Source organism: Corvus cornix, chromosome 4 (genome assembly GCF_000738735.6).
Source record: "Corvus cornix cornix isolate S_Up_H32 chromosome 4, ASM73873v5, whole genome shotgun sequence".
In the NCBI taxonomy this organism is placed as follows: Eukaryota; Metazoa; Chordata; class Aves; order Passeriformes; family Corvidae; genus Corvus; species Corvus cornix.
This window is the reverse complement of record NC_046334.1, coordinates 72838345-72866328: the sequence shown is the minus strand read 5'-3', so window position 1 is coordinate 72866328 and position 27984 is coordinate 72838345. Positions and strand designations below refer to the sequence as shown.

Below are 27984 nucleotides of genomic sequence, written 5' to 3'. Positions count from 1 at the left end.
ATGATTCCACAAATTCATTATACTTCAAATAATGGAAGTATGTTGAGTTTCAATTATTTTATTAGTACTGGTGCATTTACTCTTGTTGCTTTGCTCCCTTTTATTTCTCTTCTAATACTGTTCTTTTACTTTTCCAGTGGTCTTATTGTTCCTGAGAAAGACAGCAATGAAACAGTACCCGAAGTTGTAGCTACTTCTGGATATGCTCTTCTACATTTCTTCAGTGATGCTGCCTATAATCTCACAGGGTTTAACATCACCTATAAGTAAGTGGCTCCACTCCACAGTGATGCTGCAAGTTGAGCAAAAGGAGATTTCTTCTTTTCTCACTTTTGTCTTGAAATAAACAATTGCCATTGAAGTGTGTAATTATGAGCAGACACCTGAAATTTGATTTTTATCTTTATTATACCCTTGCAACAGCTAATAAGTGGCATGTGCTCAATGTTACAACTTGTCAGTGTGGACAAATGTTTGCTCCAAGAGACATCGTATTACTTGTTTTATGTTATTAGATCAGTTTGATTGTATCTAATCAAGAAGAATTGATGTATTTTGTGCATGTCTGTGCTCTTTGTGCAGAGATACTTCTGCACAAACACACTTTTCCATCAGCCACACATTTCGCTTGAGACACTGGGCTGTACCTGCTCTTGAGGATCCTCATCCTTGGGATGCTCTTTCTTATTCAATCCCTGGATTGAATCCCTTAATCTGGTTTCTTTTTATTCTGGAATGGTTTTATATTCTTTCTTTCATATTCTGAATAGATGGGTGCTTTCTGTTCACTGACATGTATTTAGTCCTCATTGATGAGCTTTTTAAAAGTAATTCTGGTGTGCTCCCTAATTTTAGAAAGGTTTTATCTTGAAGTAAATGTATCGACATACTCACAGAGATGGAAGCTTTTGCTTCTCTAGGGATCATGAGCTTTGAAATCTTTTGCTCCTGCAGGTGCAAGTTATGTTTGTGCCACACTGGGAGATTTAACTTGGGAGTAACCTGCAGAAGGTCTCACCTCTTTCAGAAAAAACAGCTGGAAAAACAGTCACAACTGACTTTTTGCAAAAATTGAGTTTCTCTTAAAATGAGGAGCTTAGTTTTTGAGTATCAAGTCTCGGTGCTTTCATCCTTAGTAAGAACATAAATATGTGCTTAATAATGCACATAATAGTGAATTCTTTGAAAAATAGGGGGCATCCAGAACCCCCTGAAAGCTCCAGAAGAAGATGAGGAGCCTTTGCAAAGTTACTTGAATCAGAGGAGCTAAAGCAGCAGCATGCTCCAAGTCTGGCTGATTGCGTAAACCAGGACTCCATCTACTGCCAGCTGTTGGGTTTGCACCATTGCAATAAAATATTCTATCCAAGAACAATATTCTTTTAATTCTTCACTTTCTTCATAATTTCAAACAATTTTCAAGTGCTGTTTTGTGTTCTGGTTCTTAGGTTTCCTTGTTACATTTTTTTCAGCAATTAGATTAAATGGTACATTTGTTTCTTCTAACTGTCTTCATAGTTACTACTGGGTGTAGGTCCTCAACAAACACTTGTGAAATTATGTCTTGGAGCCAGTGACAGTGAGAATAATGGGTAGTAATCCCCAACTGTGAATTATACTGGTTGATACACCAGCAAAAACCGGAGTCTGGAAATTAATAGGATCTCAAAATTTGGACCTTTACCAAGGATGTATCTGGTTTTGCCTCAGCTACATTGCACATATTATAAAATCAGAAATTATTCAAAGCAGGCATGTCTTTGGCTTAGGTTTCATCTCCACTGTGTTCTCTTGGTAAGCAGATCCCAGAATAGCACCTGATTGTGAGCAGTTTAAGTATAAATTTCACAGACACCACAGCAGCCTTATACTTTGATTAAATTCCTCCCTTACTGTTGGGTGTTTTAAGGCAAGTAATTTGCCTTACAAATGGCTAAAAATCATTGATAATTTTCTCAGAGGAGCTGAGAGTTTAACTTGTGAAATGAAGCAGTTCTGTAGGAATAGAATACACATCTCTTCAGATCCATCACACCAGCTACCAGATGACAGTCTCTTGGTTTGTAATGATTTGTATTAACTTTGTTCAGCGTCACTCTTGCCTTTGTTAATAAGTCTTGGGGATCTGCTTCCTTCCTGACAAACTGCTCTGTCCCCAGTTTCAATATGTGTCCCAATAACTGCTCTGGCCGAGGGGAGTGCAAGCTCAACAGCAGCACCAGCGCTCTGCAGTGTGAGTGTGCCGCATACTGGAAGGGAGAAGCTTGTGACATCCCCTACTGCACCGAGGATTGCGGGGCCCCTGAGAGAGGCCAGTGCAACTTCAACGACTCTAAAGCGTGTGTGTGCTCTGCAGGCTGGCAAGGTGAGTGTCCTGGTGGGGATAGAGAACTTCGGGGATGCCTTTTCTATGTGTGGAACTGGAAATTTAATTGGGAGTACGTGGGAATGTTCTGCATGACAAGTATTAGCATTTTGACTAGGAACAGAGTATCTGCTTTTTAAATTTGAAAGATCACATTTCATTTGGAAGGATGGATATGCTGGAGAGGAGGTCACAGAGAGGCTCCAAGGGCTGGAGCCCCTCAGCTCTGGAGGCAGGCTGGGAGAGCTGGGGATGTTCACCTGAAGAAGGGAAGGCTCCAGGGAGAGCTGCGAGCCCCTTGCAGGGCCTAAAGGGGCTCCAGGAGAGCTGCAGAGGGACTGGGGACAAGGGCCCAGAGTGCCAGGACAAAGGGGAATGACTTTAAATTGAAACTGGGTTGTTTTAAATTAGACATAAGGAAGAAATTTTTTAAAGTGAGGGGAGGGGAGGCCCTGGCACAGAGCCCAGAGCAGCTGTGGCTGCCCCATCCCTGGAAGTGTCCAAGGCCAGGTTGGATGGGACTTGGAGCACCCTGGTCTAGTGGAAGGTGTCCCTGCCCATGGCAGGGGTTGGAAGGGAATCCTTCCAACCCAACCCAGTCTGTGAGTCTGTGTTTTCTTACAATTGCTTTTAAGAGCAACTTCGTCACCATCCAAAGCGGAACCAACCCGTGGTATGCAGGCATCACTTCAAACCTCATTCCTATGCATCTAAAGGAAATTTGAACCTGGTTGTCATAGCTGACCTGTTTGAACATGTAAAATGCCTTGTTCTCATGTCCAGCTGATCTGATCAGCCATGCCCAACTTGGCAATGATTTGGGCTGAACATACATTTTTCCTTTGTAAAGACCTACTGACATGTAAGAGTTAGTGTCATATTAAATGCAACCAGCTACAGCAATGGTAGGAGATAGACCTCCAGCTGGAATAAAGGCTTTGGAAAAAAAGAGTTTTTAAACCTTCTTTTCCCAGGTCCTGGCTGTTCGATTCCTCTTCCTGCAAACCAATCGTTTTGGACCCGGGAGGAGTACTCTCTTCCAAAACTTCCTAGAGCATCCCACAAAACCATCATCCATGACAATAAAATGTGGATTGTTGGAGGCTATGTCTTCAATCATTCTGACTCTCAGAAGGTTTTAGCGTGAGTATACACCCAGATAATAAAAACTAAAGAGAGGAACTTAGATTTGAGAGCTAACTTTGCTTTGGTCTATGCTTCATCTCCAAGGGAAAACAACTGTAATAAAAACTAAGGCTCATGTTTGAGATGGGGGAAAATCTTGCTAAGGGGTGCTAATTTGGGAAAAGAAAAGCATAAGGTTCCTGATGTTCAGTGAATTTTTGATTCATCTGTGTCTGACAGCATTTAACTATTCCCTGTGTATTTCTGGGCCAGCTCCTAAATTATATCTGGCCTCATATTCAAAGAGGGTAGTTTGCTTCAGTGTTTTTAGCCCTTCCCTGTGTCATGTCTGTGTGACTTCAGAGTTTTGGGCTCCTTAATTAATGCATACTGATTACTCTGGATAGTTATCCATAGTGGATGGGATACCAAACAGGGAGTGGCATCAGGATGAGGACATTTATGCAATTGTTAGAGGAAATTTAACAGTGACTAAAATATCAAGTAATAATTGTGTGCTTCATGGAAATACTCCACTAAAAAAATGCAGCTTTTGTATTGTATTTGGGCAGATCCAGACAAAAGCTGGATTTTTTTCCAGGGATACTCGCATACCTCACTTGGATGAACCTAAGTGAGAGCTGTGTATTCTGCACTCACGTCCGGAGGTAATGGTTCTTATAGGGGAAGAGGAGCTGAAAACGCGCATTTAAATGTAGAACACTTGCTAGATGCACCCACAATTTACTCCTCCAAAGTCACACCTCGTTTTTTAATAGGATACCCTATGGCTTTGTTGAATGCTTTCTCAGAGATTATTTTATCTCACAAGGCTCTAAGCATGGCAAGTATAGTGCATTATTTTAGATAAAAAGCCACAAGCCATTTTCAGGGCAGAGGGCTTATGTTATTTCAAGCATGAATGGCAAAGACATAATTAAAAAGTGCTTTTTAAGCACTGGCAGATTTTTTTTGATCAAGTATTTGGAAATTACCTAAGTTTAGTGCTAAGTTTTCATACTGTTTTGAGGGAGAGGTGGTGTAGGTTATCACAGCTTAATAGGCAATACATTAGCTCTTGGGTTTGTATGGAAAAGAAAAGAGGGCAAAGGAAATCAATATGTGGATGTTGAGTAATAGAGCAGGCTCAACTGGATTTTTTTAACCCATAAGTAGTCTGTGTGAGCTTTGTGCATGCTGAAATCATGGCAGGATTTATTATTTTAGTAAATAATTATATCTAATATATTAAGTTGGTAGATAATTTTCCCCAAATCTTAGAAAGGACAAGCAATCATATTCTCAGCTTTAATGCCTATTCCTTGGAAAATAATTCCGTTTTTGTTACACAGGTATGATCTTATTTCTGAAGAGTGGCTTCCACTGAACAACTCTGTGAACACGGTAGAGATGAGATATGGTCATTCGTTGGCATTACACAAGGTAAGTTCAGTGTTCCAGACTCACTTCCCAGCTGTATCCCCTTCTTCTCTCCTGCTTCCCACCCCTTATCACAGATCAGTCTTGCTTTGGGAGAAGTGTTCCTCATTCAGCGGCTTGTCCACGCTTAGGCCAGGCTGTCTACTTGTGCTCTAGGGAATCCTTGGATGGGTGTCCTAGGAAGTCTGTAGTGCTTCTGCCTGTGTGTTCCTCTTTGCCCTTTTTCCAGAGATTTTAAGGAGGACTGAGGTCAGTGAGTCCATAATTTCCTTCTTGCTGTCTGTGCTGACAAGACATGCCTGAGGCTGAGTTTGCTGGAGTTCAGCTGGTTCTCCAGCTGCCTTTTATGTAGATCACATAAATATTTTTATGAGCTCTGTTGTCCAAGACACCAAAGCAGAGCTGGGGAATTAGGGATTTTTGTTTCTTGCTCTGCAAGTAAACTTGTGAATCTAATGTTCCAGCATCTGACACAGCAAGCAGATTTGACTGTTTTTATCTCCTTTCTCACCTGTGTGCCTTGCTGTGAGTGAAGGCCATGTGAGAGCAGGATGGGAAAGTCTTTGGAAAGGAAATGAGCTGAGCCATTATTGACCTTTGAGTTTTGGAATGTTATTTAGCTCAAACAGTGCAGACCTGTACAAAACTTAATTATAAGTACTCGAAAAATGCCACACACTGCCATTCACAGACAGAGCACTTGAAGAACCTCAAAGGATGGAAATTCATCATGGAATCACAAAATTGTTTGGGCTGGAAGGCACCTTAAAGCTCATCTAGTCCCAACCACCTGCCATGGGCAGGGACACCTTCCATTATCCCAGGGTGCTCCAAGCCCTGTCCAACCTGGCCTTGAACCCTCCAGGGATGGGGCAGCCACAGCTGCTCTGGGCACCCTGTGCCAGGGCCTCATTACCCTCACAGGGAAGAATTTCTTTCCAATATCCCATCTAACCTGGTCCTCTGCCAGTGTAAAGCCATTCCCTGTGTCCTGTCACTCCAGGCCCTTGTCCACAGCCCCTCTCCAGGGGACTTTATTAAGTAGCTTCAGACCAGTAGCTTCATTCCTTACCAAGTAGCTGTTTCCTAAATGCTAAACTCCTTGGCTTTATTTTGTCTGACTTCTTTCAGGATAATATCTACATGTATGGTGGTAAGATAGATGCAACGGGGAACGTGAGCAGCCAGCTGTGGGTGTTCCACATTTCCAACCAGAGCTGGGCCCCGGTGACTCCGAAGGCCAAGGAGCAGTACGCCGTGGTTGGACACTCGGCTCACATCGTCACTCTGCAGGACAACAGCACCGTCATGCTCATCCTCTTTGGGCACTGCCCGCTCTATGGGTACATCAGCAATGTCCAGGAGTACAACCTGGGTGAGTGTGAGTGGGGCCCTCTGCCAGTCACTTGAAGTGTAAGAGTTGGTTTGAAAGTTATTTAAATTACTCATGTTCAGATAGCAAAACACAGGCAAATGTGTTGTCCTCCTCCTGTTTGTATTTACAAGAAGTTGAACCTAATGTATTTGTATAACCCAGTGAGCAGGCAGCCACGTGACTCCAGCTTTAATACACAGTGTTAGGTCCCAAAGACATAAAGCTGTAATTGAGAGACTAAGCAGGACAACTGGGGGGCAATTGAGATTAATTTTCCTCTCTCCCTCTGAAAAAAACCCCCCACTTCTGTAGTTATTTTTTAATTCTGGAATTATAATAATGGCTGTAACAATTCAGACCAAATATCTGCTTAATACCTGATACTCATGTCCCCAGCAGCAGATGCTTAGGGAAAGAGATGCTGAATTTCTGGATTCCCATATCCCTGATAGATCTGACCCCCATATCCTGGAATAGTCCAGGCCCTGATTTTAGGATCCAGAGATTTCTAGTATCATCAGGGGAGAAGCACAGGAAGCTTTCCAGGTAAACCGAACTCCTGCCTAACTCAGAAATGGAGGCACATTCCGGGCTCCATGGACCAAGTTCACAACAGGAATGTGCTGGTTATTCTCAGAAATAGTGGCCCTGTCTGCACTTTGGACCTGTTATCTTTGTCCTCCAGTCATGCTCATCCAGAGGACCTACTGGAGCCTGATTCTCTGGTGTCCATGTGAGCGAGATTTCTTCCTCCAGGAGAAATGCAGAGAGAACCAGGGCGGGTAGGGCAGTGATTTGTTTGTGCCATGTGTGATCTTGCAGACTGTTAAATTCCTTTGCCTATTGTGTGCCTGCTCTGGCCTGGAGTTGGGAACCTTGTTTAGGGTTTCATTCAGCACTTCCTACAGAGATTTGGTGTATAATGTGGTATTTTTATTTCTGTTGCCATGATAATATGTCTAAAGTGCTTCAGACCAATGTTATTTTAGTGAGTGAGATATAGGATCATGAATCACATATTAGTTTTTAACGGCAGTGTTCTTCACAGTCAGACTTGGCTTCAGTGTTGTCTGGCTTTATATTATATATTTACATACATATAAAAAGTAAAAGTGCTCTTGAGCCCCATTCCAAATCAAGTCACAGTGCTGGCATTTTCATGTCATTGAAATGCAATCTATTGTTTGTCTACTTTTATTTCCCATTTACTTAGCTTGTCTGCAAAATATAATAAATGACTGTGGAAGAGCTATTTCTTTATTAAAAATAGCTAGCAACACTTCTTGACAGCAAACTTCTTGAAGAATATTTTTGGATATGAAGTGATGGAGACAGTGTCTAGATCTGAGTCAGGGGAATCCAAATTTATTTCACCATGTTGATGAGTTTTTAATGGACAGAAATTAACCATGTTTTGTCACTCATATTTTTTAGTGACAAATACCTGGAGTATCTTACAGACTAGTGGAGCTTTGGTGCAAGGAGGATATGGTCACAGCAGTGTTTATGATCCAAATACAAGATCGATCTATATCCATGGAGGTTACAAAGCATTCAGTGCCAACAAGTACAGGCTGGCAGATGATTTGTACAAGTATGAAGTTGATTCCCGTATGTGGTAAGTGGTTCTTCTTCTGTCTTTTTCCTGTTTACTACCCTATCAGTTTTGTTTGTAGTGAACAAGAGGATGGGTATTTGATAAGGGTACAGTGGTTTATGTCTACCTGAATTCAGGATAGATGCTGTGCTCTTGGATCTCTTGTTTTTATGTCCCTTTATGAATAGACAATCATATAATCAATATAATCAAGGCTGTGAACGAGCCAAGAAATCCATTTTAATATATTGTTTGATTCAAGCATGAAAGAAAAATATTTGATGTTTTTTTCTTGCTAACTGTACAGCCTGTGCATATGAGTGCAGTTACTGCAGTCAAGCGAGTGATAATCCATTCTGCAGTTAAGACTGTAAAAGAATTTCTATTATAACCCCATTTTCTTCTGGCTCTGTAACTGCTTGAAATGTTCATTTCTTAAGCTGAAATCTTCTGTGATTTGTTTCTGCCCAAAGGTGAGTTTTTTTAAAAAGCTATGTTTGCATTTCACAACTTGGAGCAACAGAGGTGAAATACATTTTCCTTAATTGTGTGTTTTTCTTAACGCTGCTTCTAAAGGCTCCTAACAAAGAGGAGACTGTCTTTTGGGTTAACGCATGTAAATTTGAGTCACTATATCTCTTATTGAGTGTTAAAATAGTTTGTGTTTCTGCAACATCTGTTTGTGAGTCTGTACTGATGAGTAAGGTAATGAGTGACTAATTTCCAACCCCCCTCCTTCCTGCTCAGTTGTACACACAGAAATAACCCCACTTCCTCTCCAGGTTAATTTGGTCTTCCACTTCAGCCATGGAGTGGACAAATCTGGCTGAGTAGGCAGAAACTTAACAAATGTGACAATGTTCTTCCAAACTCCTGCAGCACCAATTTTCTTTTGTCACATTTATTTCATCAGTCTGGCAAGCCCTGTTGAACAAGTAGAGAGTGTAGGACTGCCTATTCATCTCTATCTCTGCCCTTTTTTTGTGTCACTGACTCTTTGTTTTATTCTTCAGGGATTTAGGCCCTCTCTTCCTTGTTAAATCCCATGAGCTTCCCTTGGGCCCACTTCTTGAGCTCCTCCGGGTCCCTCTGAATCGAATCCTGTCCCTCAGGCGTGTCAAGCACACTCTCAACTCGGTGTCCTTAGTGGAAGGGATGTTAAAGCTCAACCTGTTCCAGCCCCTGCCATGGGCAGGGACCCTGTCCACTAGACCAGGTGCTTCAAGTCCCATCCATCCTGGCCTTGGACTGTGCCAGGGATCCAGGGGCAGCCACAGCTGCTCTGGGTACCCTGTGCCAGGGCCTCCCCACCCTTCCAGGGAACAATTCCTTCCCAATCTCCCATCCATCCCTGCCCTCTTTCCCACTGGGAAGCCATTCCCTGGCTCCTGTCCCTCCATGCCTTGGCCCCAGTCCCTCTGCAGCTCTCCTGGAGCCCCTTTAGGCCCTGCAAGGGGCTCGCAGCTCTCTCTGGCTCCTTCCCTTCTCCAGGGGAACATTCCCAGCTCTCCCAGCCTGATCCAGAGCAGAGAGGCTCCAGGCCTGGAGCAGCTCCGGGGCCTCCTCTGGGCTCTCTCCAGCAGCTCCACGTCCTTCTGCTCTTGGCCCCAGGGCTGGGGCAGCTCTGCAGGTGGGCTCTCACCTGAGCAGGGCAGAGGGGCAGAATCCCCTCCTTCAACACAAATCCTCTCAGAAAAGTAGGAAAATCCTCCAAAAGATGACCCTTTGTGTTCAGTGTCATCAATCCTACTGACTGAAGTTGAGATCAGTGCTGAGTTTGATTAGTGCTTCCCATGATTTAGTCACCGATGAGCCAGCGTGTTGTGCAGGGCTCACAAGCTGCAGGGCTCCATTTTCAGGAGCTGTATAGATTTCCTTAAAATAGAATTTTTACTTCTAAGCAACAGATGCTGCCCAGTGTGAAAGAATTATTTGGGTTCCTGTAAAAGCAGAGTTACTATAAAATATTGGAGTCTTCCCAGGCTGACTTTGCTCAAAAGCCAAGTTAGTGTGAAAACTTGAGAATCCCTAGGGAAAGAATTGATGATTTGAAGATCTGTAGCTTTGGAAAGAGGCTCTCATGGATGTATTTCTCCTATAAATTGGCAAAGCAAATGGAAAGATGAGAATGAAATTACAGGAGGAATTGAATAGTGTGGAATGTAATTGTTAAGCACCTCATTAGGAAAAGTAGTTAGATACTATTACCCTCCTCCCTGCACCCTCAAAATGTTCTTCAGCTTGGATTTATGGAGTGTTTTGTCTTTGCCAGGTACTTACCAGTCTCATTAATACATATATTTTTATTTCTGAAGGACTATTCTGAAAGACAGCCGATTTTTCCGGTACTTGCACACAGCTGTGATAGTGAGTGGGACCATGCTGGTGTTTGGAGGAAACACTCACAATGACACCTCCATGAGCCATGGAGCCAAGTGCTTTTCTTCAGATTTTATGGCATATGATATCGGTAAGTTCTAGCAGAAATAATAACAAACCCTCAAATACTTGGCTATTCCAACAGAGCTGTCTTCAGTTTGCCTTCAGAATGACTGGTTTACATGCTGGGTATTTCATCCCAAATGGTGCTGGGCACAGGGATGTGCAATCAGGAGAGGCTCATTAGCTTGCTACAGAATTCCAAGCAAATGAGGTGAGTGATTTCCAGTTCCAGACAGCAGCAGTTCCTTCATCAACAGTTTATACACAACCTTGGGCATTAAAAATGAGGTTTTAAACTGTGTATTGTTACAGAATCATAAAATCATAGAATCATTAAGGTTGGAAAAAACCTTTAAGATCACCAAGTCCAACTGGCAACCCAGCACTGCTATAATTTTCACCACTAAGCCATGTCCTCAAGTGCCACATCCACACCTTTTTTGAACACTTCCAGAGATCGTGACTCCATCACTGCCCTAGGCAGCTTGTTCCGGTGATTTGCAACCCTTTGCATCAAAAAACATTTCCTAATATCTAATCTGCATCTTCCCTGGCACAACTTGAGGCTGTTTCCTGTCCTGCTGTCTCAGCCGTAAATCTCTCCTGATGTTTTGAGTGTGTTTTAATCTATGATGGATCAAAAATTCAGGTTCTTAGGACAGTTACAAACACTAGACCCTGCTGAAATTCACCTTGTACAGTGCACACTCTTGTTTTATCTTCTTTATTCAATAATAAAGCCAAATTTTAGGTTGGATTTGCTGAGTTTCAATAGCCAGGAGAGGGCAGCATTTATTTGTGGATTTGGATTCCAGTGACTATGAGTTTAAGAAGAACAAGGAAAGAAGAGATGAAATTACCTAAAAGAAGTTACATACACACACAAATAATTCACACTGGGGAAAAACCCCATTCTGTACTCTGACATTTGCCTTTCACTCTCAGAATGCCCCAAATGTGGGTTCCCTGAAATAATCATGTAAATCTGAAATGTCCAAGTGACTGTCCACTGAGATCCCACTCCTGGTTTGTGAGAGGAAAGTGCAAGTGAATACTTGGATCATCAGGGTTTGGTATCCTTGTGCCATTTTGCTCTCTGTTACAGCAGTCATTCCATTCTGCCTCCTGTGATTTCCAGTCACATCCCTTTGGAATTTTTGTGTGCTCATAACTGGCTTTATTTTGATTTATTTTTTAATTGAAGAATTAAAATGGGATATTCGACCAGATGGGATGGGGCTTGGAGCAGCCTGGTCTAGTGGAAGGTGTTCCTGGCCATGGCACAGAGCTGAAATGAGATTGTCTTTAAGGTGCCATTCAGCCCAGAGTATTTTGTCATTCTGTGGCAGTCATGAACAGTTTGATTTTTTAAACTTTGGTAGCAATGGTGATAGATTTTTCTTTCTGCATTCTGCTATCTGCCCTGACCTACTGAACTCTCTGTTAGGTGTAAAACACAAATTGCATTAATTTGACAAAATATCCCAATAATGATGTTCATTTTGATTCACTTTAGGTAACAGGCAGGTTCACGTTACATGACATGAGTGGTGTAGTCAACATCCCCCATTCTTACCAGAAGCTCACTGACATGGGGAGCTTACATTGATTTTACTTCACATGATGGGTGAGAGGTGTTCTTGAGTCCCCTCATTCCTTAGAGAAGAGACTCTCAGCCTGAAAAGAGCAGCTTTTTTTTCAGAAATAAGACCACTACTTCTGTTCTCTTCACTGCGGGAACAGAATCGTGCCCATTGTGCATGATTTTCTTTATCCCATGTGACTAGGAATAAATTAGGGTGGAGGCTCATCATTTGTGTCACAGCAGAAATACCTTTTCAGTGGTTCTTCATGCATGATCTCTGCAGTAATCAATTACCCTGGTCGTGCTCATGTTGGTCTCCATGGGAATAAGCCCATATAGCCCCCCCTGTTATCTATCCCTTGATGTTCCCAAGGCACAAGTTACCCAGGAGAAAACCAAGCAAGGTCAGTTGATGCTGGAGGCCTTCAGTGGAGAGGCTTAATAATTGTCTTTATTTCCTACTTTTATAGTATGCTGTCTGGCTGGTTTGCTCATTTTTTACATCTCGTTGATTAGTGATCATGACTGATTAATGATCATAGTGATGGTTGGAAGACTGGAGAGAAGTGGAATTAAACCCAGTCTGAAACAAATGCTTCAAACCCAGGTCTTCTCCTTAACCTTTGCCATTAAAACTTATTTTGGTAGTAACTAATTTTATTTACATCATCAAATTTTTCTGGTTTTCCCTCCTCAAATTTCCAAGTAGTCAGAGCACATGCACTGAGTATTGTGAGGACAAAAAAATCTTTTATCTGTGTGGGGCAATGCCAACAGCTTGCACTGAGATGGTGAGCAATAAAAGTTCTTGAATGCTTCTTATCATTTATTCTCTGCTTGACCAGGTTGGGGCATATTCAGTCCAAATTGTCCAGGTACTGCCTAGTTTGGGAAGGTTTCAGGATAACAATCCAGCTGTGTGCATGTGCTATTCTTGTTGATTCTCAGGACAAGCCTTTCGATTGTTGACATTTGGGTTGGTGAGCACTTGGGCAGAGCTGTTTCGCAGTATTTTCCCTGTTTTCTGCACACTGAAATGGCCATTTAGCTCTTCCTATCCCCAAAATTGGTCTGTCTGGCCTTTGTCAAAAAGTTTCCTGCTCTGCAGCAGCTTTGGGTGGAAAAATGCCTGATGTAATCTTCTACCTCCTGCTTAATGTAAAGGTGCTACTTTTATGATGATCTTTTCTTCCCACAGAAGAGAAACTAAAACTCTTGTATTTACACCATCAAAATTCTGATTTTATGACATAGGGAGAAGCTGGATGTTTTCCATTTTTTTCCATTTTCGTAGCTGATATGTTATGTTTGAACAGTACATTTAATAAATCCTGGCATTGTAAGCTTTAGGTTAAGTTAGGAAGGAGAAGATTCTTCATAGTCTGAGAATTACTCAGTTTTTCCAATACTTGATCTCTGGTTAAAGATGGGAAAGAAGCTTAGAAAGCAAAGTATTCCAGGCCTTCTATTAATCTAGAAAAACATGTTTCTTGGCCTCACATAACACACAACCTGATGGGTGAAAAATTGCAAATTGCTGTCCAATTTTTCTGAAGTCTCCTATTAAAAACTGGAACTGTCATGCTTGGCTCAGGAGTGATGCTGGGCTAGGTTAAATTCTTTGAAAATGGAGCAAATGACATATAAAAATAAATTTCAAAATAACAGTTTATCAAAGTACTAAATCTGTGTGTTCTCTCTTTTCTTTATCGGCACTCTTGAACAAAATTGCTCCTCATCTGTTGTTTTATCCAACAATTTTCCAATTAAATTGAGTAAAAAATTAAAACTTTGTTTATCTTTGTCCTTTCAGTTTATCCATGGGCTAGTTTGGTTTGTGGGCTTATTTTTTCCAGAGGGTCAGTCCATGCAACAATGGTTTTATCTTGTATTAAAGAATCTTAGGAGTATTTGAGGGCTCTGTAGATCTTTACAGAAGATTGACTTTTCTGTCTTAATTGCATAAATTGCATCCAAGTGCCTCTGGGATATTGGCCCCCAAGGTGATCCCTTCCCTTTATGAAATTTAAGTGTTATGAATTGGACTGACTTTTCCTACTTTTGTTCCTTTGCTCATCGGGTTAGATGTTTCTTTGTTTGTTTTTTCTCCCATGCTGCCCAAAGGAAAAAATTACCTGAGAAGCCAAGTAAAAAATGAAGCAGAACTTATAAATGTTATGCTAATAGAAAAAGATGGAATAACCTAACATTGTACTAAAAGAGAAAAAACAGCCACAAATCCTTAAGCTGTGATGAGTGAAAAATATTTTTAAAAGCATGGATATCTGCCCTCTAGGAACATAATGGCAATGGAAAAAGTAAAAAAAAAAAGATAAGCCTCTGTTCTCAGTGATACTGGTTTGGGGCAAAACTGCAAATAATTCATGTATAAACAGATCAAACCAGAACTTGTTACATGGTGAAAATTCTACTAGTAAAGGAGGAAAAGCAACTACTTCTTGTCCTGTTCCCTGCGAGCAGAGCCCAACCCCCCCGGCTGCCCCCTCCTGTCAGGGACTTGTGCAGAGCCGCAAGGTCCCCCCTGAGCCTCCTTTGCTCCAGCCTGAGCCCCTTTCCAGCTCCCTCAGGAACTCTCCAGCCCCTTCCCAGCTCTGTTCCCTTCCCTGGATGCGCTCCAGCCCCTCAATCTCTTTACTGAAAGATCACAGGTAGTTTGGGATCTTCCAGGAAGAAGCATGCTGTGTAAGTTGTCTCATTCGTTATCCAGAGAAACATTTCTGAAATGAGTTTTTTTCACTCGTAGCTTGTGATCGGTGGTCTGTCCTTCCTCGCCCGGGTCTCCACCATGATGTGAACAGGTTTGGGCACTCTGCTGTGCTGTACAACAGGTAAGGGCAGAGATGTTCCATATCTCTGTACATGGGCACATGGAGATCAGGAACTCTGGACGAGGGGGCTCCTCCTTGTCCAGGGAGCTTTTGGCTGCCCCATCCCTGGAAGTGTCCAAAGCCAGGTTGGATGGGGTTTGGAGCAACCTGGTCTAGTGGGAGGTGTCCCTGCCAATGGCACGGGGTGGAATGAGATGGGATTTAAGGTTCCTTCCCACCCAAACCGTTCTGTCATTCTGTGAATCTCGGAAAGTTTTCAGATCTTCACTCTTGCATGTCTTCAGTATTCACCTGTTCCCATCAGCCCTTCCTCACTGGGCTAAACTGTCTCAGCTCACTTAGTTTTTCCAATAGTTTGATTTTTTTTCATTATTTTTATATATATTTCTATTTTTTATTTATGTCACAATTGTGCATTTCAATGTATTTCACATTAATTTCTTAGCTGCACTGACATTGATTTTCAAATCTGAATTTCCCTCATACTTTTTAAATTTGTCCATGTTTCACTTGACACACCTTATCCTATGGGGCTGCTCTTCCCTAGGCACATGATGTCCAGTATTTGGGTGAAATCTTAGGTGAGATTTTGGCTGTTAAGCCTTACACACTGTATCCCTGCTTCTAGATGAACAGCTGTTACAGAATCAGCTGTTACTGAATCAGTGGAACCAAGTTTGAGAAATTCCTATCATAGGAGTCCTAAAATAGAATGAAAATCATATTAAAAATACTTATTAATCAATCAAAACTTCTCTTTTCAGTTGTCTTGAGCCTTCTTCACGGTATTTTTAAGGGTGCATTGGCAAACACAGATGCACAGAGAATTTCTGGGTGACATTTTTGTGTAACTACTAAAATTTGACGTTTTACCTGGTGCAATTGTGATACTGTGGTTTAAAATCCCACACCTCTCCCCCTACAAAATATTATTTGTTTTGGGGGTTGTTTGGGTTTTTTTAGTTGACACAATGATTCTGTGCAGTTGTTACCAGCCATGCAAAGTGTGGTTTTCTGACAGAAGAGTAGAGACAGTGACAGCACCAAATTGTTTTGTCGTGGTTTCTGAACTCTGGTTTAATGCTATGATACCATCTCCCCAATTTTTAGCCTTCCTTCATGTCTTGCCACTGCAGATTATAGGAGGATCCCACATTTTTGCAGCATTTTATGTATAATCGTGTTGATCAGGTGCTCCCAAAGTTTTGGCTGAAGGGGAACATTGGTTGATGACCTTGAATAGCTCTGACTCTGTGTTGAATCTCTCTGGCTTCTCTGAAACAGTGAAATTTGACTGACCTTTTCTTTAGTGCTTCCCTTAACCAAGAGCTATTTATTTGGATTTATATATGCTGGCATGTAATAAAACACTTCCCTCAGACCTTAAATCCCATTTACCTGGAGCAGTGCTCTGTCCATGAAAACAGCTGTGAGATTTTCTCTCTTTACTTCCATGTTGTGCAGCACCATGTATGTATTTGGAGGCTTCAACAGCCTCCTCCTGAGTGACATCCTGAAGTTCACACCTGAGAGATGTGAGGCTTTTGACAGCGCGACGTCCTGCCTGCAGGCAGGTCCTGGCGTCAGATGTGTGTGGGCTCCCAGCCCTCCTCGCTGCATCCCCTGGGAAAATGCAACAGTGGAGCAGCAGCAAAAGGTCTTTGAAGACTGTCCTCCCAAGCCAGGTATGTGTCACGTTCTTTCTATTGCTTTTTCTGAAGGGTGTGCAGGGTCTTTTTCCAAATTCTGTCACGTGTTAATTGTATGCCATTACAATGTCAGGTTTTAGATGGGGGGCTGTGGTTGTGCTTCCACATGTCCTGGGAGCCCTTCCTCTGACCAAATGTCATGGAGATGTGGAGAAGTTTCTATCTCCTGCTCCTGAAGCTGCTTGTTCATGAGATCTTCTTCCTACCCTGCTTCTTGGACTTACTTTTCTATCCCAAACAAGCATCACCAGCCAGGAACCAGGCCTGGACCATCATTCTGTAAATGTTTGCTCCAAGAATTGACCTTGTGAGAGCCAAGAATTTGCTGGTGAACACCACGGGGTGAGGAAGGGCATCCGGATCTGGTGGAGTTTTCCTGTACTCTTCAAAAGAGACAGCAGGAATACTGCTTTAGGAAAAGTTACGGTATCTTTTTGGTAGGGGGTTGGAGCCCGATGATCTTTAAGGTCCCTTCCAACCCAAGCCATTCTGGGGTTCTATGATTCTATTTATAGGGGCAGGCAAAATGAATGAATGTTTTAAGGTCTGATTCCTGTATTTCTCCATAGAATAATTTTAAACAGCTTTATCCTGATACATTCATTGCTCTGAATTGATTACACAACCCTTGATTCTGTAACAGATGTGCAGCCTTTAATTATTTAATAGAAACTGATGTAAGGGGACATTGCCTTGCTGGGCTCTCAATGCACCATAAATTTTCACAAAACACAGACAATAAATAATTGGAAAGATGAAAGAAAAGTTCAGGCTTCGCAGGGAAATGCTCCACTTGAAGGCCTGGTTTGCAGGAAGATGGGCCTGTGGAGGGAGATGGCCACTGTCCTGATGGAATATCCTCTGGCATCATTTCCCCGGGCATTAGCGTGTCTTAGTTCATGTGCTTCCATGTCTTGGTGCATTATTTTCTGGTGGTGTGTTTTAGGGCTCCTTGGGCACTAAAAATGATTGCTGCTGTAAATAAAAGTAATTTTCTATCAGTTCAAACACATGAAAGTACCTGATTTTAGCTGCTAACAGAAAATCTACAGGCACTGCTATTTGGTTGTATCTTTTGCTGTAAATAATCAAGTTCTTAGAGCTCTGTCAGGAAATGCCTGTTTTTGGTCATGCAGGTTTTTTTCTTTAATAGTTGTAGACAATGAAAAATGTGATCAGATTACAGACTGCTACAGCTGCACAGCCAACACAAACAGCTGTCAGTGGTGTTCTGACCAGTGTATCCCAGCACACAACAACTGCACAGAGGAACAGGTAATGGCTCTTAACACTTCCTTAGTTTGAATTTACCCCTTGGAACAGCAAATGTTCACAAATGTTTTCATCTGTCAGTGTTATGATCCCTGTTTTGTTATTCCTAGTGCATGTCTAGCTCAGAAGTGCTACATGCTTGGATTCTTTCAATTTGATCCAAGGGTTTTGCATGGTATTTTCCAATGAACTTAGGAGGATGGCTGTGGGCAGGAGAAGAGGTGGAGGTTTCACCATGGTATGATTATTCATTAATCACATTTTGGGTTTGGTATCAATAGGGTTTTCCCTAGGAAAAACAAAATAACCCTCTTGTAAAAGCTTTAGTACAGAAAACGTCAGGTGGTGTTTTGGGGGAATATCTTTGATAACCAGCCCAGTTCCATGGCTTTTGGATATCTAAATTTCTCTGTAGAGCTGAAGTGTTGTGATTATGGCTGTTATAAACCCACATGGGGTGGATATCGGAAAAAGCCTCACCTGTGCTATTTCTTTTAGGTTCCTGTTACTCTCTATGACAATTGTCCCAAGGATAATCCTGCCTATTACTGTAACAAAAAGACGAGTTGTAAAAGCTGTGCCATGGATCAAAACTGTCAGTGGGAACCTAGGAATCAGGAGTGCATCGCTTTGCCAGGTAGGTACTGGTGGCATAACCCAAATTCACCCAGTCCAAAAGTTGTTGCAGGGTGTTTTTTTAATTTTTGTTGGTTTTACCTCCAAATCTGTAATTTTTAGTGTTAAGATGGAGCAAATAATGTTGTTTAATCATTCCAGCTTTGGTATGAAACTTAATTTGTAGTAAATACAGCAAGTCTGCTGGAATATTTTTCAGTCCCAGTTGTCTGAAGAGGACTATGATCACTCATATAATTATTAGGCTGTATTTCATCTCTCCCTTTTCATTTGATAAAAGCTGTTGATAATAGGCTTCTGCAAGATATTAGGTTTAATAATGCATGCTATTTAATTTAGGAACTAAAATTGTGCAAAAGCATAATGGCACATAGTGGACAAATGAGGCAAGTAACACCTGAAGTGTTTAAGGAAAATTCTCCTATTAGAGTGTTTCCAGTAGAGCTCACAAGAGTTGGTTATTAATTCCCTTGCAGTAATTATTTTTTTTTTATCCCAATGACTGGGAGAGAAATACACGATCTCCAGTGATTAACATTTGTAGGTAATAAAGTGTAGAGAAAGAGGAGAAAAGAAAGCCCAGGATATTTTAATGGACATGGAAAGCCTTCCCCAAGAAACCGGTAGGTCTGGACATGTCCAGGTCTGGTGTTTGCTAGTTTGCAACAGCTAAAAATTGAGGAGACTTTGAAGAAGAGCAATGAGAGTGAGAAAAACATCTTTTAGTGAGATAGACAAAGAGCTTGGTCTGTTTTATTTGATGTAGAAAGGGTGATGACTTGATCATATGTGTAAAAAGCTCGTATGAAAAATTGACACTTGAGAGCTTTTCCGTCTGCTAAGTCTGAATTCACACTGGAAATGCCCATCAGGGTTTTTTCTATAAGGGAAATAATTAATCCAAAGTGTAAGGAGTTCTCCAGTAGTGGGGTTGTGCTCAAGATGAAGCAGGGAATGAAGCAGGGATTAATCCTGGAAGTTTGTGCTGTGGAGAGGATTAGCCCAACGACCCTCTCCTGCCAAAAGGTCCCCTGACAACTGTGGGTGAATAAGTGGCTTTAAGACATCAACAAAATACAAGTTTGGTTTCTTTTCCTCTTTCTCCTTCAACAGTTTTACTATTCAGTGTTGTAATAAGTGCTTTGATTACATACTGCAGGTAACTAAATGTCGATGTTGGACTTCAGCTCCCTTAAATGGATTTTCTTCTCCTCCAGTATTATTATGCATCAACATTTCTGAGCACACCTCTATGTCATACTGGTTTGGGATGGGGCTGTAGGTGTTCTTAGTGGAAGGAAATAGAATCATTAGGTCTGCAAAATACCTCCGAGATCATCATCATCAAGTTCAACCTTTGTCCCAGCCTCACCATGCCCACTAAGCCACAGCACTAGGGGCCGTGTCTGCTTGTTTTCTGAACACTGCCAGGGGTGGGGACTCCACCACTCACCTGGGCAGCCCCTTCCAATGCCTGACAACCCTCTCCATGAAGAAATTTTCCTTATTACGCAACCTAAACCTTCCCTGGCCCAACCTGAGGGCATTTGCCCCTCTTCCCTGAGAGAGGAGCCTGACTCCCCCTGGCTGCCCCTTCCTGTCAGGGACTTGTGCAGAGCCACAAGGTTCCCCCTGAGCCTCCTTTGCTCCAGCCTGAGCCCCTTTCCAGCTCCCTCAGGAATTCTCCAGCCCTTTCCCAGCTCTGTTCCCCTCCCCGGACAGCTCCAGCCCCTCCAGGGCTCTCTTGGCCCAGAGCTGCCCCCAGCACTGGAGGTGCCCCAGCAGTGCCAGCACAGGGACGGGCACTGCCCTGGCCCTGCTGCCATTCCAGTGCTGGGACAGCCCAGGGGCCACTGGCCTCTTGCCCACCTGGGCTCATGTTTTTTCATGGTTCTTTCACTGCCTTGATTGTTGGGAAGGTCACCTGCATCTCTGGGTTTACTTTCTTTTCCCGCCTTGTCCCCCAGAAAATATCTGTGGAACAAACTGGCATTTGGTTGGCAACTCCTGCCTGAAGATCACCAATGCTAAGGAGAACTACGATCATGCCAAACTGTCCTGCAGGTCCAATGGTGCTTTATTGGCTTCTCTCACCACCCAGAAGAAGGTGGAATTTGTTCTGAAGGAGCTGCAGAAGATGCAGTCTTCGGTGAGTGCTTCTCTTGTATGTCCCTTGCGTAATAAAGCTGTGGCTGTGGAGGAGTCCTTGCCGGGGTATTGTGTGCTTTGTACACAACAGAAATGCCTCTTAACCAAAACCAACTGATTTTCTTTTGAAATTCAGTGTACTCTCTAGGTGCTTCTGAGCTAAAATTGTAGAGAATGTAAATGGGAAAGATAAATATAAACATACACAGTGCCTTGGAGATATCACTTTCTGTTCTGGAATCACACCCGCATTTCCTCAGTGGAATACAGGACTGCAGCAGGAACCCTCTGGTGACTTGTATACAATATTTTATAAATAAAGGTCCCTTTGGGGCACTGGAGGTGCTTAACGTAAAGTATTGAGTTATTTACTCCACTTAGAAAAGCAGCTGTTTAAAATGTCACCTTCTCATTCCACAGAGCTGCTTGGCTTATTTGGCATTATTTGTGTGTGATTTAGTAGCAGGTGCTTTTCTGTTGGGCCCAGGGAGAAGTGAATTGGAATTTTTCCCTCTTCATGCATCAATGAAATAAATACATCTTTTTTCCAGTCCCTGGGAGAAGCAGGGAGATGTTCAGGGCAGGTTGTGTAGGTGGTGCTACAGCCCTGACAAAGAATGATGCTGTGCATCTTTTCTAAAATCCTGGATTAAGCTGGAAAGCTGCTGTGGCCTGATGGCACATCAGAATAACAACTCCTGGGTCCCAGAGGCCACTGTGGGAAGCATTTTCTCTAGAAAAAATGAGGCTAGAGGGAATAGGATTGCTTTTTTTCAGGGGAGAACATGCTTCAGTATTTAAGAGAAATATTCCCATATTAAAACAAGAACATTCCTTGCCTTGATTCCCTTTGGAATTTTAAAGTGGAATTTCAACAATTACAGTGTTTTAGAGGGGAGTCGATTTAGCCAAGGAAAGGTTAGGTGCAATTTAAGCAAGATTGTTCATTAAGTCTTTTGTAAAATGAGGAAGCCAAGCCTGGGATAGCGTAAAAATATGTGATTCTGACAGCTCCAGGTGTTTCTGGATATTCCAGTAGTTGAGTGTAGAGTAACTTAAAATTCGTAAAGGCACATGGTAACCCTTCCCTCATAGTGTTTAAATCTTTACACTGTGAAAAAAAGAATTGTTAGTTTACCGGGTTTTTTTCCACCTACAGAGTACTTTGAAAATTGAGCTGAAAGAGACTAGGAGCCTGTTTTAGTGGATATTAGTATAGAATGCTTGTAAGGTGGGAAACTGCATCCTGAGCTGATCCCAGAGTGTGGGCAGCAGGGGAGGGGGGAAATCTGCCCCTCTGCCCTGCTCAGGTGAGAGCCCACCTGCAGAGCTGCCCCAGCCCTGGGGCCAAGAGCAGAAGGACGTGGAGCTGCTGGAGAGAGCCCAGAGGAGGCCCCGGAGCTGCTCCAGGACTGGAGCCCCTCTGCTCTGGATCAGGCTGGGAGAGCTGGGAATGTTCCCCTGGAGAAGGGAAGGAGCCAGGGAGAGCTGCGAGCCCCTTGCAGGGCCTAAAGGGGCTCCAGGAGAGCTGCAGAGGGACTGGGGCCAAGGCCTGGAGGGACAGGAGGCAGGGAATGGCTTCCCAGTGGGAAAGAGGGCAGGGATGGATGGGAGATTGGGAAGGAATTGTTCCCTGGGAGGGTGGGCAGGCCCTGGCACAGGGTGCCCAGAGAAGCTGCATCTACCCCATCCCTGAAAGTGTCCAAGGCCAGGCTGGATGGGGCTTGGAGCCCTGGTGGATGTGCTGGGGGAGGCTCTGCTTTGCAGTTACTCCTTGTTCAAGTAAACTGTATGTAGATGTTTAATAATAACAAGAAAATATGTTGGTGTTAGCACAATATGCTTTGTAACCCTGTTGTTGTTGGAAGCTGCAGCTCTAGGGTATAAAAGTGCATAAAATCATTTTGAAGTAGGTGATGTTTACATATTTTAACAGTAAAACAAGATGCTATTGCAATAGAGCTCAAATGCTCCTCCCCAAAATGAAAGCGTGCCAAAAAATAAATTGCTGGTAGAAATAGTTGTCTTATGGGATCTTTATATTAAGACGTTTGTGGCCAGCAACACTAACTTAGATTTGACCTGCTCCTTTATTTCTAGCCCAAAACTTTGACTCCATGGGTTGGATTGAGGAAAATCAATGTGTCGTATTGGTGCTGGGAAGACATGTCTCCCTTCACCAACACCCTCGTCCAGTGGCTTCCCAATGAACCGAGTGATGCTGGATTTTGTGGATATTTAGCTGAGCCTTCCCAACAGGGACTGAAGGCAGCAACGTGTATCAACGAGGTCAACGGCACTGTGTGTGAAAGGCCAGGTAACAACAGCTGTCTGGTTGATGAGTATTTCTTAGAGAGTAAAGAGAATACAATTTTTTGCTTTCCAACCCAGCTGAATCATGACTTTGCTGAAGAAAAGTAGTTCTGAACCCGTGTCTTGTGGATGTATTTCATGCAGGAACTAGAAATTTTAAAATTAGCTCAACATTTATGCTGTTAACTGTAAAATATTTGAAGTACATTATTTTAATTATTTTTTCTCAATTGCATACCTACATGTGACATTTAGGTTAATTATGGTATGGAGCAATCTCCTGTTTAAAAAAAACCAAACAAAGTAACTTTCCAATTGAATTCCTCTTTTTCCCTGCTCCTGCTATGTAGCCAGAGGAGGATTTTGTCAAAGTTTGAAATTAATTGGCCAAGACACTTTGGAGATACAAGAACTTTGAAAAGAGGAAGCTATTTGCTTTTGGGAAAAGTCTTCCAGCTTTCTTGAAACTGCGTATCTTTTCAGATGGCTTGGTCTGTTAACTCTCCACTGTAGCTGATTATTTCTGAATACCAATTAGTGCCTCTTTAAGTGTTAGGGAAGTTGGTTGATCAAATAAAAATTTTAAGTACATTACACCAGTTGAAATCATTCTTTGTGGAAGTGCAGGATGTGAATCCTGAATGTGGAACATGAACTCAAAATTCTGTATGTTTTCACTTGTAGCACTTGGGTTTAAGCTTTACCTTGTTTTTTATGGTGTGAGAACAATCACTTGAAGCAAAGCTTAAAGCATTGGCTCACACTACAAACTGCTGAGTTAGTTCTGCTTTGAGTGCTCATTTATGTCTGGAACTGATCAAATCACTTAAAACATGTCCCTGTGTGCTCATGTAAAACATGGGGATTCTTCCCTATGCTTTGCTGGGGAGGGTAACTGAGGAATACATCAACAGAGCTGGAGAGAAAAAGAGACCACTCTCATAACACTGTTCCCCGGAGAAGCTGTGGCTGCCCCATCCCTGGAAGTGTTCAAGGCCAGGTTGGATGGGGCTTGGAGCAGCCTGGGATAGTGGAAGTTGGCCCTGCCCATGGCGGGGGGTGGGATGAGATGGTTTTTACGGTCCCTTCCAAGCCATGATTACTTCTGGAAGAGAACTGATTGTTGTCCTCCCCCCGCAGCCAACCACAGCGCCAAGCAGTGCCGCATGCCCTGCGCGCTGCGCTCCGCCTGCGGGGAGTGCACGAGCGGCAGCTCCGAGTGCATGTGGTGCAGCAACATGAAGCAGTGCGTGGACTCCAACGCTTACGTGGCCTCCTTCCCCTATGGGCAGTGCATGGAGTGGTACACCATGAGCAGCTGTCCACGTAAGTGACCGCTCCTGGCTCCTGGGGGTGGCTGGGCGCTTGTGTTTTGTTGGTAAAAGTCATTGAGACCCACGTGGGTTGTGCTGAAAATCCCCTGGATGAGAGGAACAAGACCAGGCTGGATGGGGTTTGGAGCAACCTGGTCTAGTGGAAGGTTTCCTGCCCGTGGCAGGGGGTGGAATGACACTGTCTGTAAGTTCTTTTCCAACCCAAACCACTTTGTGATTGCCTGATTATCAAATCCAAATTAGGGTTTACACAAGTGTTTTACTCAGAAGTATTGTCTACTTACAGACTGTAGCAGGAATTTCTACCTCATTATAAATAAATGATTTACTTTTTTGCCACTTTTAGGTAGATGTAAGTTAAACTGCAAAAGCTTCGTGGCACTTTGGAATGCTGTGTTTTCTTTTCAAACTGGGGTAAAAGAGGCGAAGATGTAGAAATTATTTGATTTATGTTGAATTCTTTAGAAGTTGGGTGTGAGGAGGGCCATCACCAGTAGCTCAAAGTGTTAAAAAATAAGAGATGAAGAAAATAAATTTAAGGAACATGAGAGTGTGAACTTCCCATATTGCCTGAGGTCAAAAGTTGGAGGAAGAATCAGGCAGGAGATGAGTAAGCTAAAATAATGGACAAAAATGTTTTTCTACTACTCTTCTTTACTTTTTAAAGGCAAATATTGTCAATTTAAACATCAAAATAGAAAGTCTGCTCATCTTGCATCACAAAGAATCCAGAAAATATTTTTCAAGATAGTCTGGGAAAAGGAATAGAAAAAGTTTTCTGTATGTAAAGAGTTTGTCACCCCTGAAATCCCATCCCATTAGAGAAAGGAGGGGCTAAAGGGTGGAATTTTATTCTTCTACTTGTATTCTATGCTTTTTGACTTAGATAAATACTTGAAATAATAGCATGTGATACTGAAATGTGGCAGGAAGAGGCTCAAAGTGACTAAACCGGCCAGTTTTTAGCCTTTGCTTCCAGGTGGCTCATTTGATCATCTGATCTATTATAAATCAATCAGAGATGCTTTCTAGAGGGAACATTAACCTCTGGTGTTAGAGGGTGGTGTGTAATGGTTTGAAAAACCTCTGTGTGTGTTGTGCTGTTTCATAACTCACTGATTAATGAAAACTTTGTTAATAGTTATTTTAGATTCTGGAATAAATATGCTGATAGGAACAAACGTTACTGTGAATATCAGAATAAATATTTCTAGATTTGATAAGATAAATATTTTGTTGAGGTAAAAATACAAGGTTTTCTGCGTTTTTTGTTGCCTGTGTTTGACATAGTGATTTATTCCACAATTCCATGTTTGTTTTTTTATAGCTGAGAACTGCTCAGGCTACTGCACATGTGCTCAGTGCTTGGAGCAGCCTGGCTGTGGGTGGTGCACGGATCCGAGCAACACTGGGAAGGGGAAGTGCATTGAAGGCTCTTACCGGGGTCCTGTCAAGATGCCGACCCCATCCACTCCAGGGAAACACAGCTTGGAGCCTGTCCTTAATGTCACTATGTGTCCTGTGGAGAACAGCTATAACTGGTCCTTTATTCAGTGTCCAGGTAAATGAGTGGTGTTTAATTGTCCAGCATTTTGATTAAATGCAAGGGGAGAGAGTTTTTAAGGCTATGGGGATGTCTGTCTTCCCTCCTGCTAATAGAGGGAGGAGAGGAGTATAGAATATAAGTAGGAACTACACACTTGGAGATGGAAGGAGCTGTGCAGCTGAGCTGCACAGGTTTGCTGCATGAAGACATTATTATTTATTACTTGAGAGAAATAATTACTTTCCCTACAAACCTTTAATGAGATTTTAACTTTTGTTCCTTTATTTATTTTAAGGCTGTTTGAAAGAAAGGCGGATCTTCCTTTGAAGGTTGTCTTAAGTATTAGTAATACTTAGGATGATTTTTAACTAATGTTTTTGACACAAAACCAACACTTCCCTCCCCGTTCCTTGTAAATCCACCCCACCAGCAGCTTCCAGTCCAACATGCATGTAATGTTTTGCAGTTCAGTTTTCTGTGTATTGCATTCAATTCCAGTTTTTTGATATACACCTGTCTTTGGCTCCATGTATCGCTAGCAAGAGACAAGAACCTCTCGGAAGGTGAATGCAATGGTTTCATTTATCTTCTGCACAGTGCAGACTCCTGAGCGTCTCTGTGAACTACATTTGAGCACCAAATACTCATCATTTTCCTGTTCTCTTCAGCCTGTCAGTGTAACGGGCACAGCAAGTGTGTAAATGAGAGCATTTGTGAGAAGTGTGAAAACCTGACCACGGGCAAACACTGTGAGACGTGTATCTCGGGCTACTACGGGGATCCCACCAACGGGGGCACGTGTCAGCGTAAGTGCTGCCTTCGAGCTTCCTGCACTGAGCTTTTCCATGTTTTTCACTCTTTGCTCGTTCCTCCGCTATCTTAACACAAATTATATCCTGATAATTCATGTTTTCTTTCCTGCAGGCAAGGCTCAATTCTTGTTTCTTCAAATCGAAGACACTCAAACTGCTGAGTGAAATTACTTTCATTGCACATAAAGATGATTTTATACCCTCCTTTCTAAACTTGGAATGACCACAGTGAAAAATGTTTGTATTTTAGTGTTTGATGATCCTGTTTTTAAAAGAAACAGTGTTGATTCGAATGTCTTGAACAAATGTCTGCTTATCTAAGTTTCACCTTCTATTCCATTTGGTTAATGTGTTGTGTGTTTATAGTTAAAATTGTCTGCTTCATAAAAGCTTGCCATGTTTCACTGAGGACTTGGCTGGATTTCAGCTGAGGATTAGGAGAACCCTGTTAAAATTGCATTCCAGTTTGTAAAGTCCTTTGGGACTCTCTGGCACAAAGAACTGTTTTCAGGTGTGCAAGATCCAGTTAGCAAACTGGGAAAGACCAATGCATTTAGTATTGAGAAATATACATGGAAGTCTTGGAGTTTTGACCTGCAACCTTGTGACATGGTTTTGAACTGCTGTGAATTTTTCAGTGTTGTGGCACTGGGGAGACCAATTGTAAACCAGAATCCAGCTGTGAGAGGTGCAGATGTGCAGATGTGAGGGAAGGTGCTTCTTTCTCCTAAGATATTTAATCACAGCATCGTGGAATTGTTTGGGTTGGAAGGGACCTTAGAACTCATCCTGCTCCAAACCTGCTGCCATGGGCAGCGACACCTTCCACTGTCCCAGCTGCTCCAAGCCCCATCCAGTCTGGCCTGGAACATCTCCAGGGATGGGATAGATGCAGCTTCTCTGGGCACCCTGTGCCAGGGCCTGCCCACCCTCCCAGGGAACAATTCTGTCCCAACATCCCATCCATCCCTGCCCTCTGGCAGTAGGAAGCCATTCCCTGCCTCCTGTCCCTCCATGCCTTGGCCCCAGTCCCTCTGCAGCTCTCCTGGAGCCCCTTTAGGCCCTGCAAGGGGCTCGCAGCTCTCTCTGGCTCCTTCCCTTCTCCAGGGGAACATTCCCAGCTCTCCCAGCCTGCCTCCAGAGCAGAGGGGCTCCAGTCCTGGAGCAGCTCCGGGGCCTCCTCTGGGCTCTCTCCAGCAGCTCCACGTCCTTCTGCTCTTGGCCCCAGGGCTGGGGCAGCTCTGCAGGTGGGCTCTCACCTGAGCAGGGCAGAGGGGCAGATTTCCCCCCTCCCCTGCTGCTCACACTGGGGGATTAGCCCAAGGCATAGGGGGTTTCTGGGCTGGGGCACGTCCAGCTCTCATCCACCAGCACCCCTAAGTTCTACTCCACAGGGGTGCTCTCCAGCCATTCCCCACCCATCCTGTGTTTGTGCT

At 42.9% G+C, this 27984-nt stretch overlaps 1 protein-coding gene across 2 annotated transcripts in view; it reads left to right on the top strand.

Moving 5' to 3' along the window:
* ATRN (attractin) overlaps nucleotides 1-27984 on the top strand; it is a 154642-nt gene that overhangs the window by 52251 nt on the left and 74407 nt on the right. For both annotated transcript variants that reach the window (XM_039550339.1, XM_039550340.1), the window contains exons 4-19: nucleotides 138-266; nucleotides 2160-2365; nucleotides 3340-3508; nucleotides 4843-4933; nucleotides 6062-6305; nucleotides 7740-7923; nucleotides 10218-10372; nucleotides 14694-14778; nucleotides 16243-16463; nucleotides 17641-17762; nucleotides 18258-18396; nucleotides 20363-20544; nucleotides 22644-22860; nucleotides 23997-24182; nucleotides 25518-25751; nucleotides 26405-26542. In XM_039550339.1, the coding sequence (XP_039406273.1) occupies nucleotides 138-266; nucleotides 2160-2365; nucleotides 3340-3508; nucleotides 4843-4933; nucleotides 6062-6305; nucleotides 7740-7923; nucleotides 10218-10372; nucleotides 14694-14778; nucleotides 16243-16463; nucleotides 17641-17762; nucleotides 18258-18396; nucleotides 20363-20544; nucleotides 22644-22860; nucleotides 23997-24182; nucleotides 25518-25751; nucleotides 26405-26542 (2702 nt within the window). The remainder of the gene's footprint in view (nucleotides 1-137; nucleotides 267-2159; nucleotides 2366-3339; nucleotides 3509-4842; nucleotides 4934-6061; nucleotides 6306-7739; nucleotides 7924-10217; nucleotides 10373-14693; nucleotides 14779-16242; nucleotides 16464-17640; nucleotides 17763-18257; nucleotides 18397-20362; nucleotides 20545-22643; nucleotides 22861-23996; nucleotides 24183-25517; nucleotides 25752-26404; nucleotides 26543-27984) is intronic.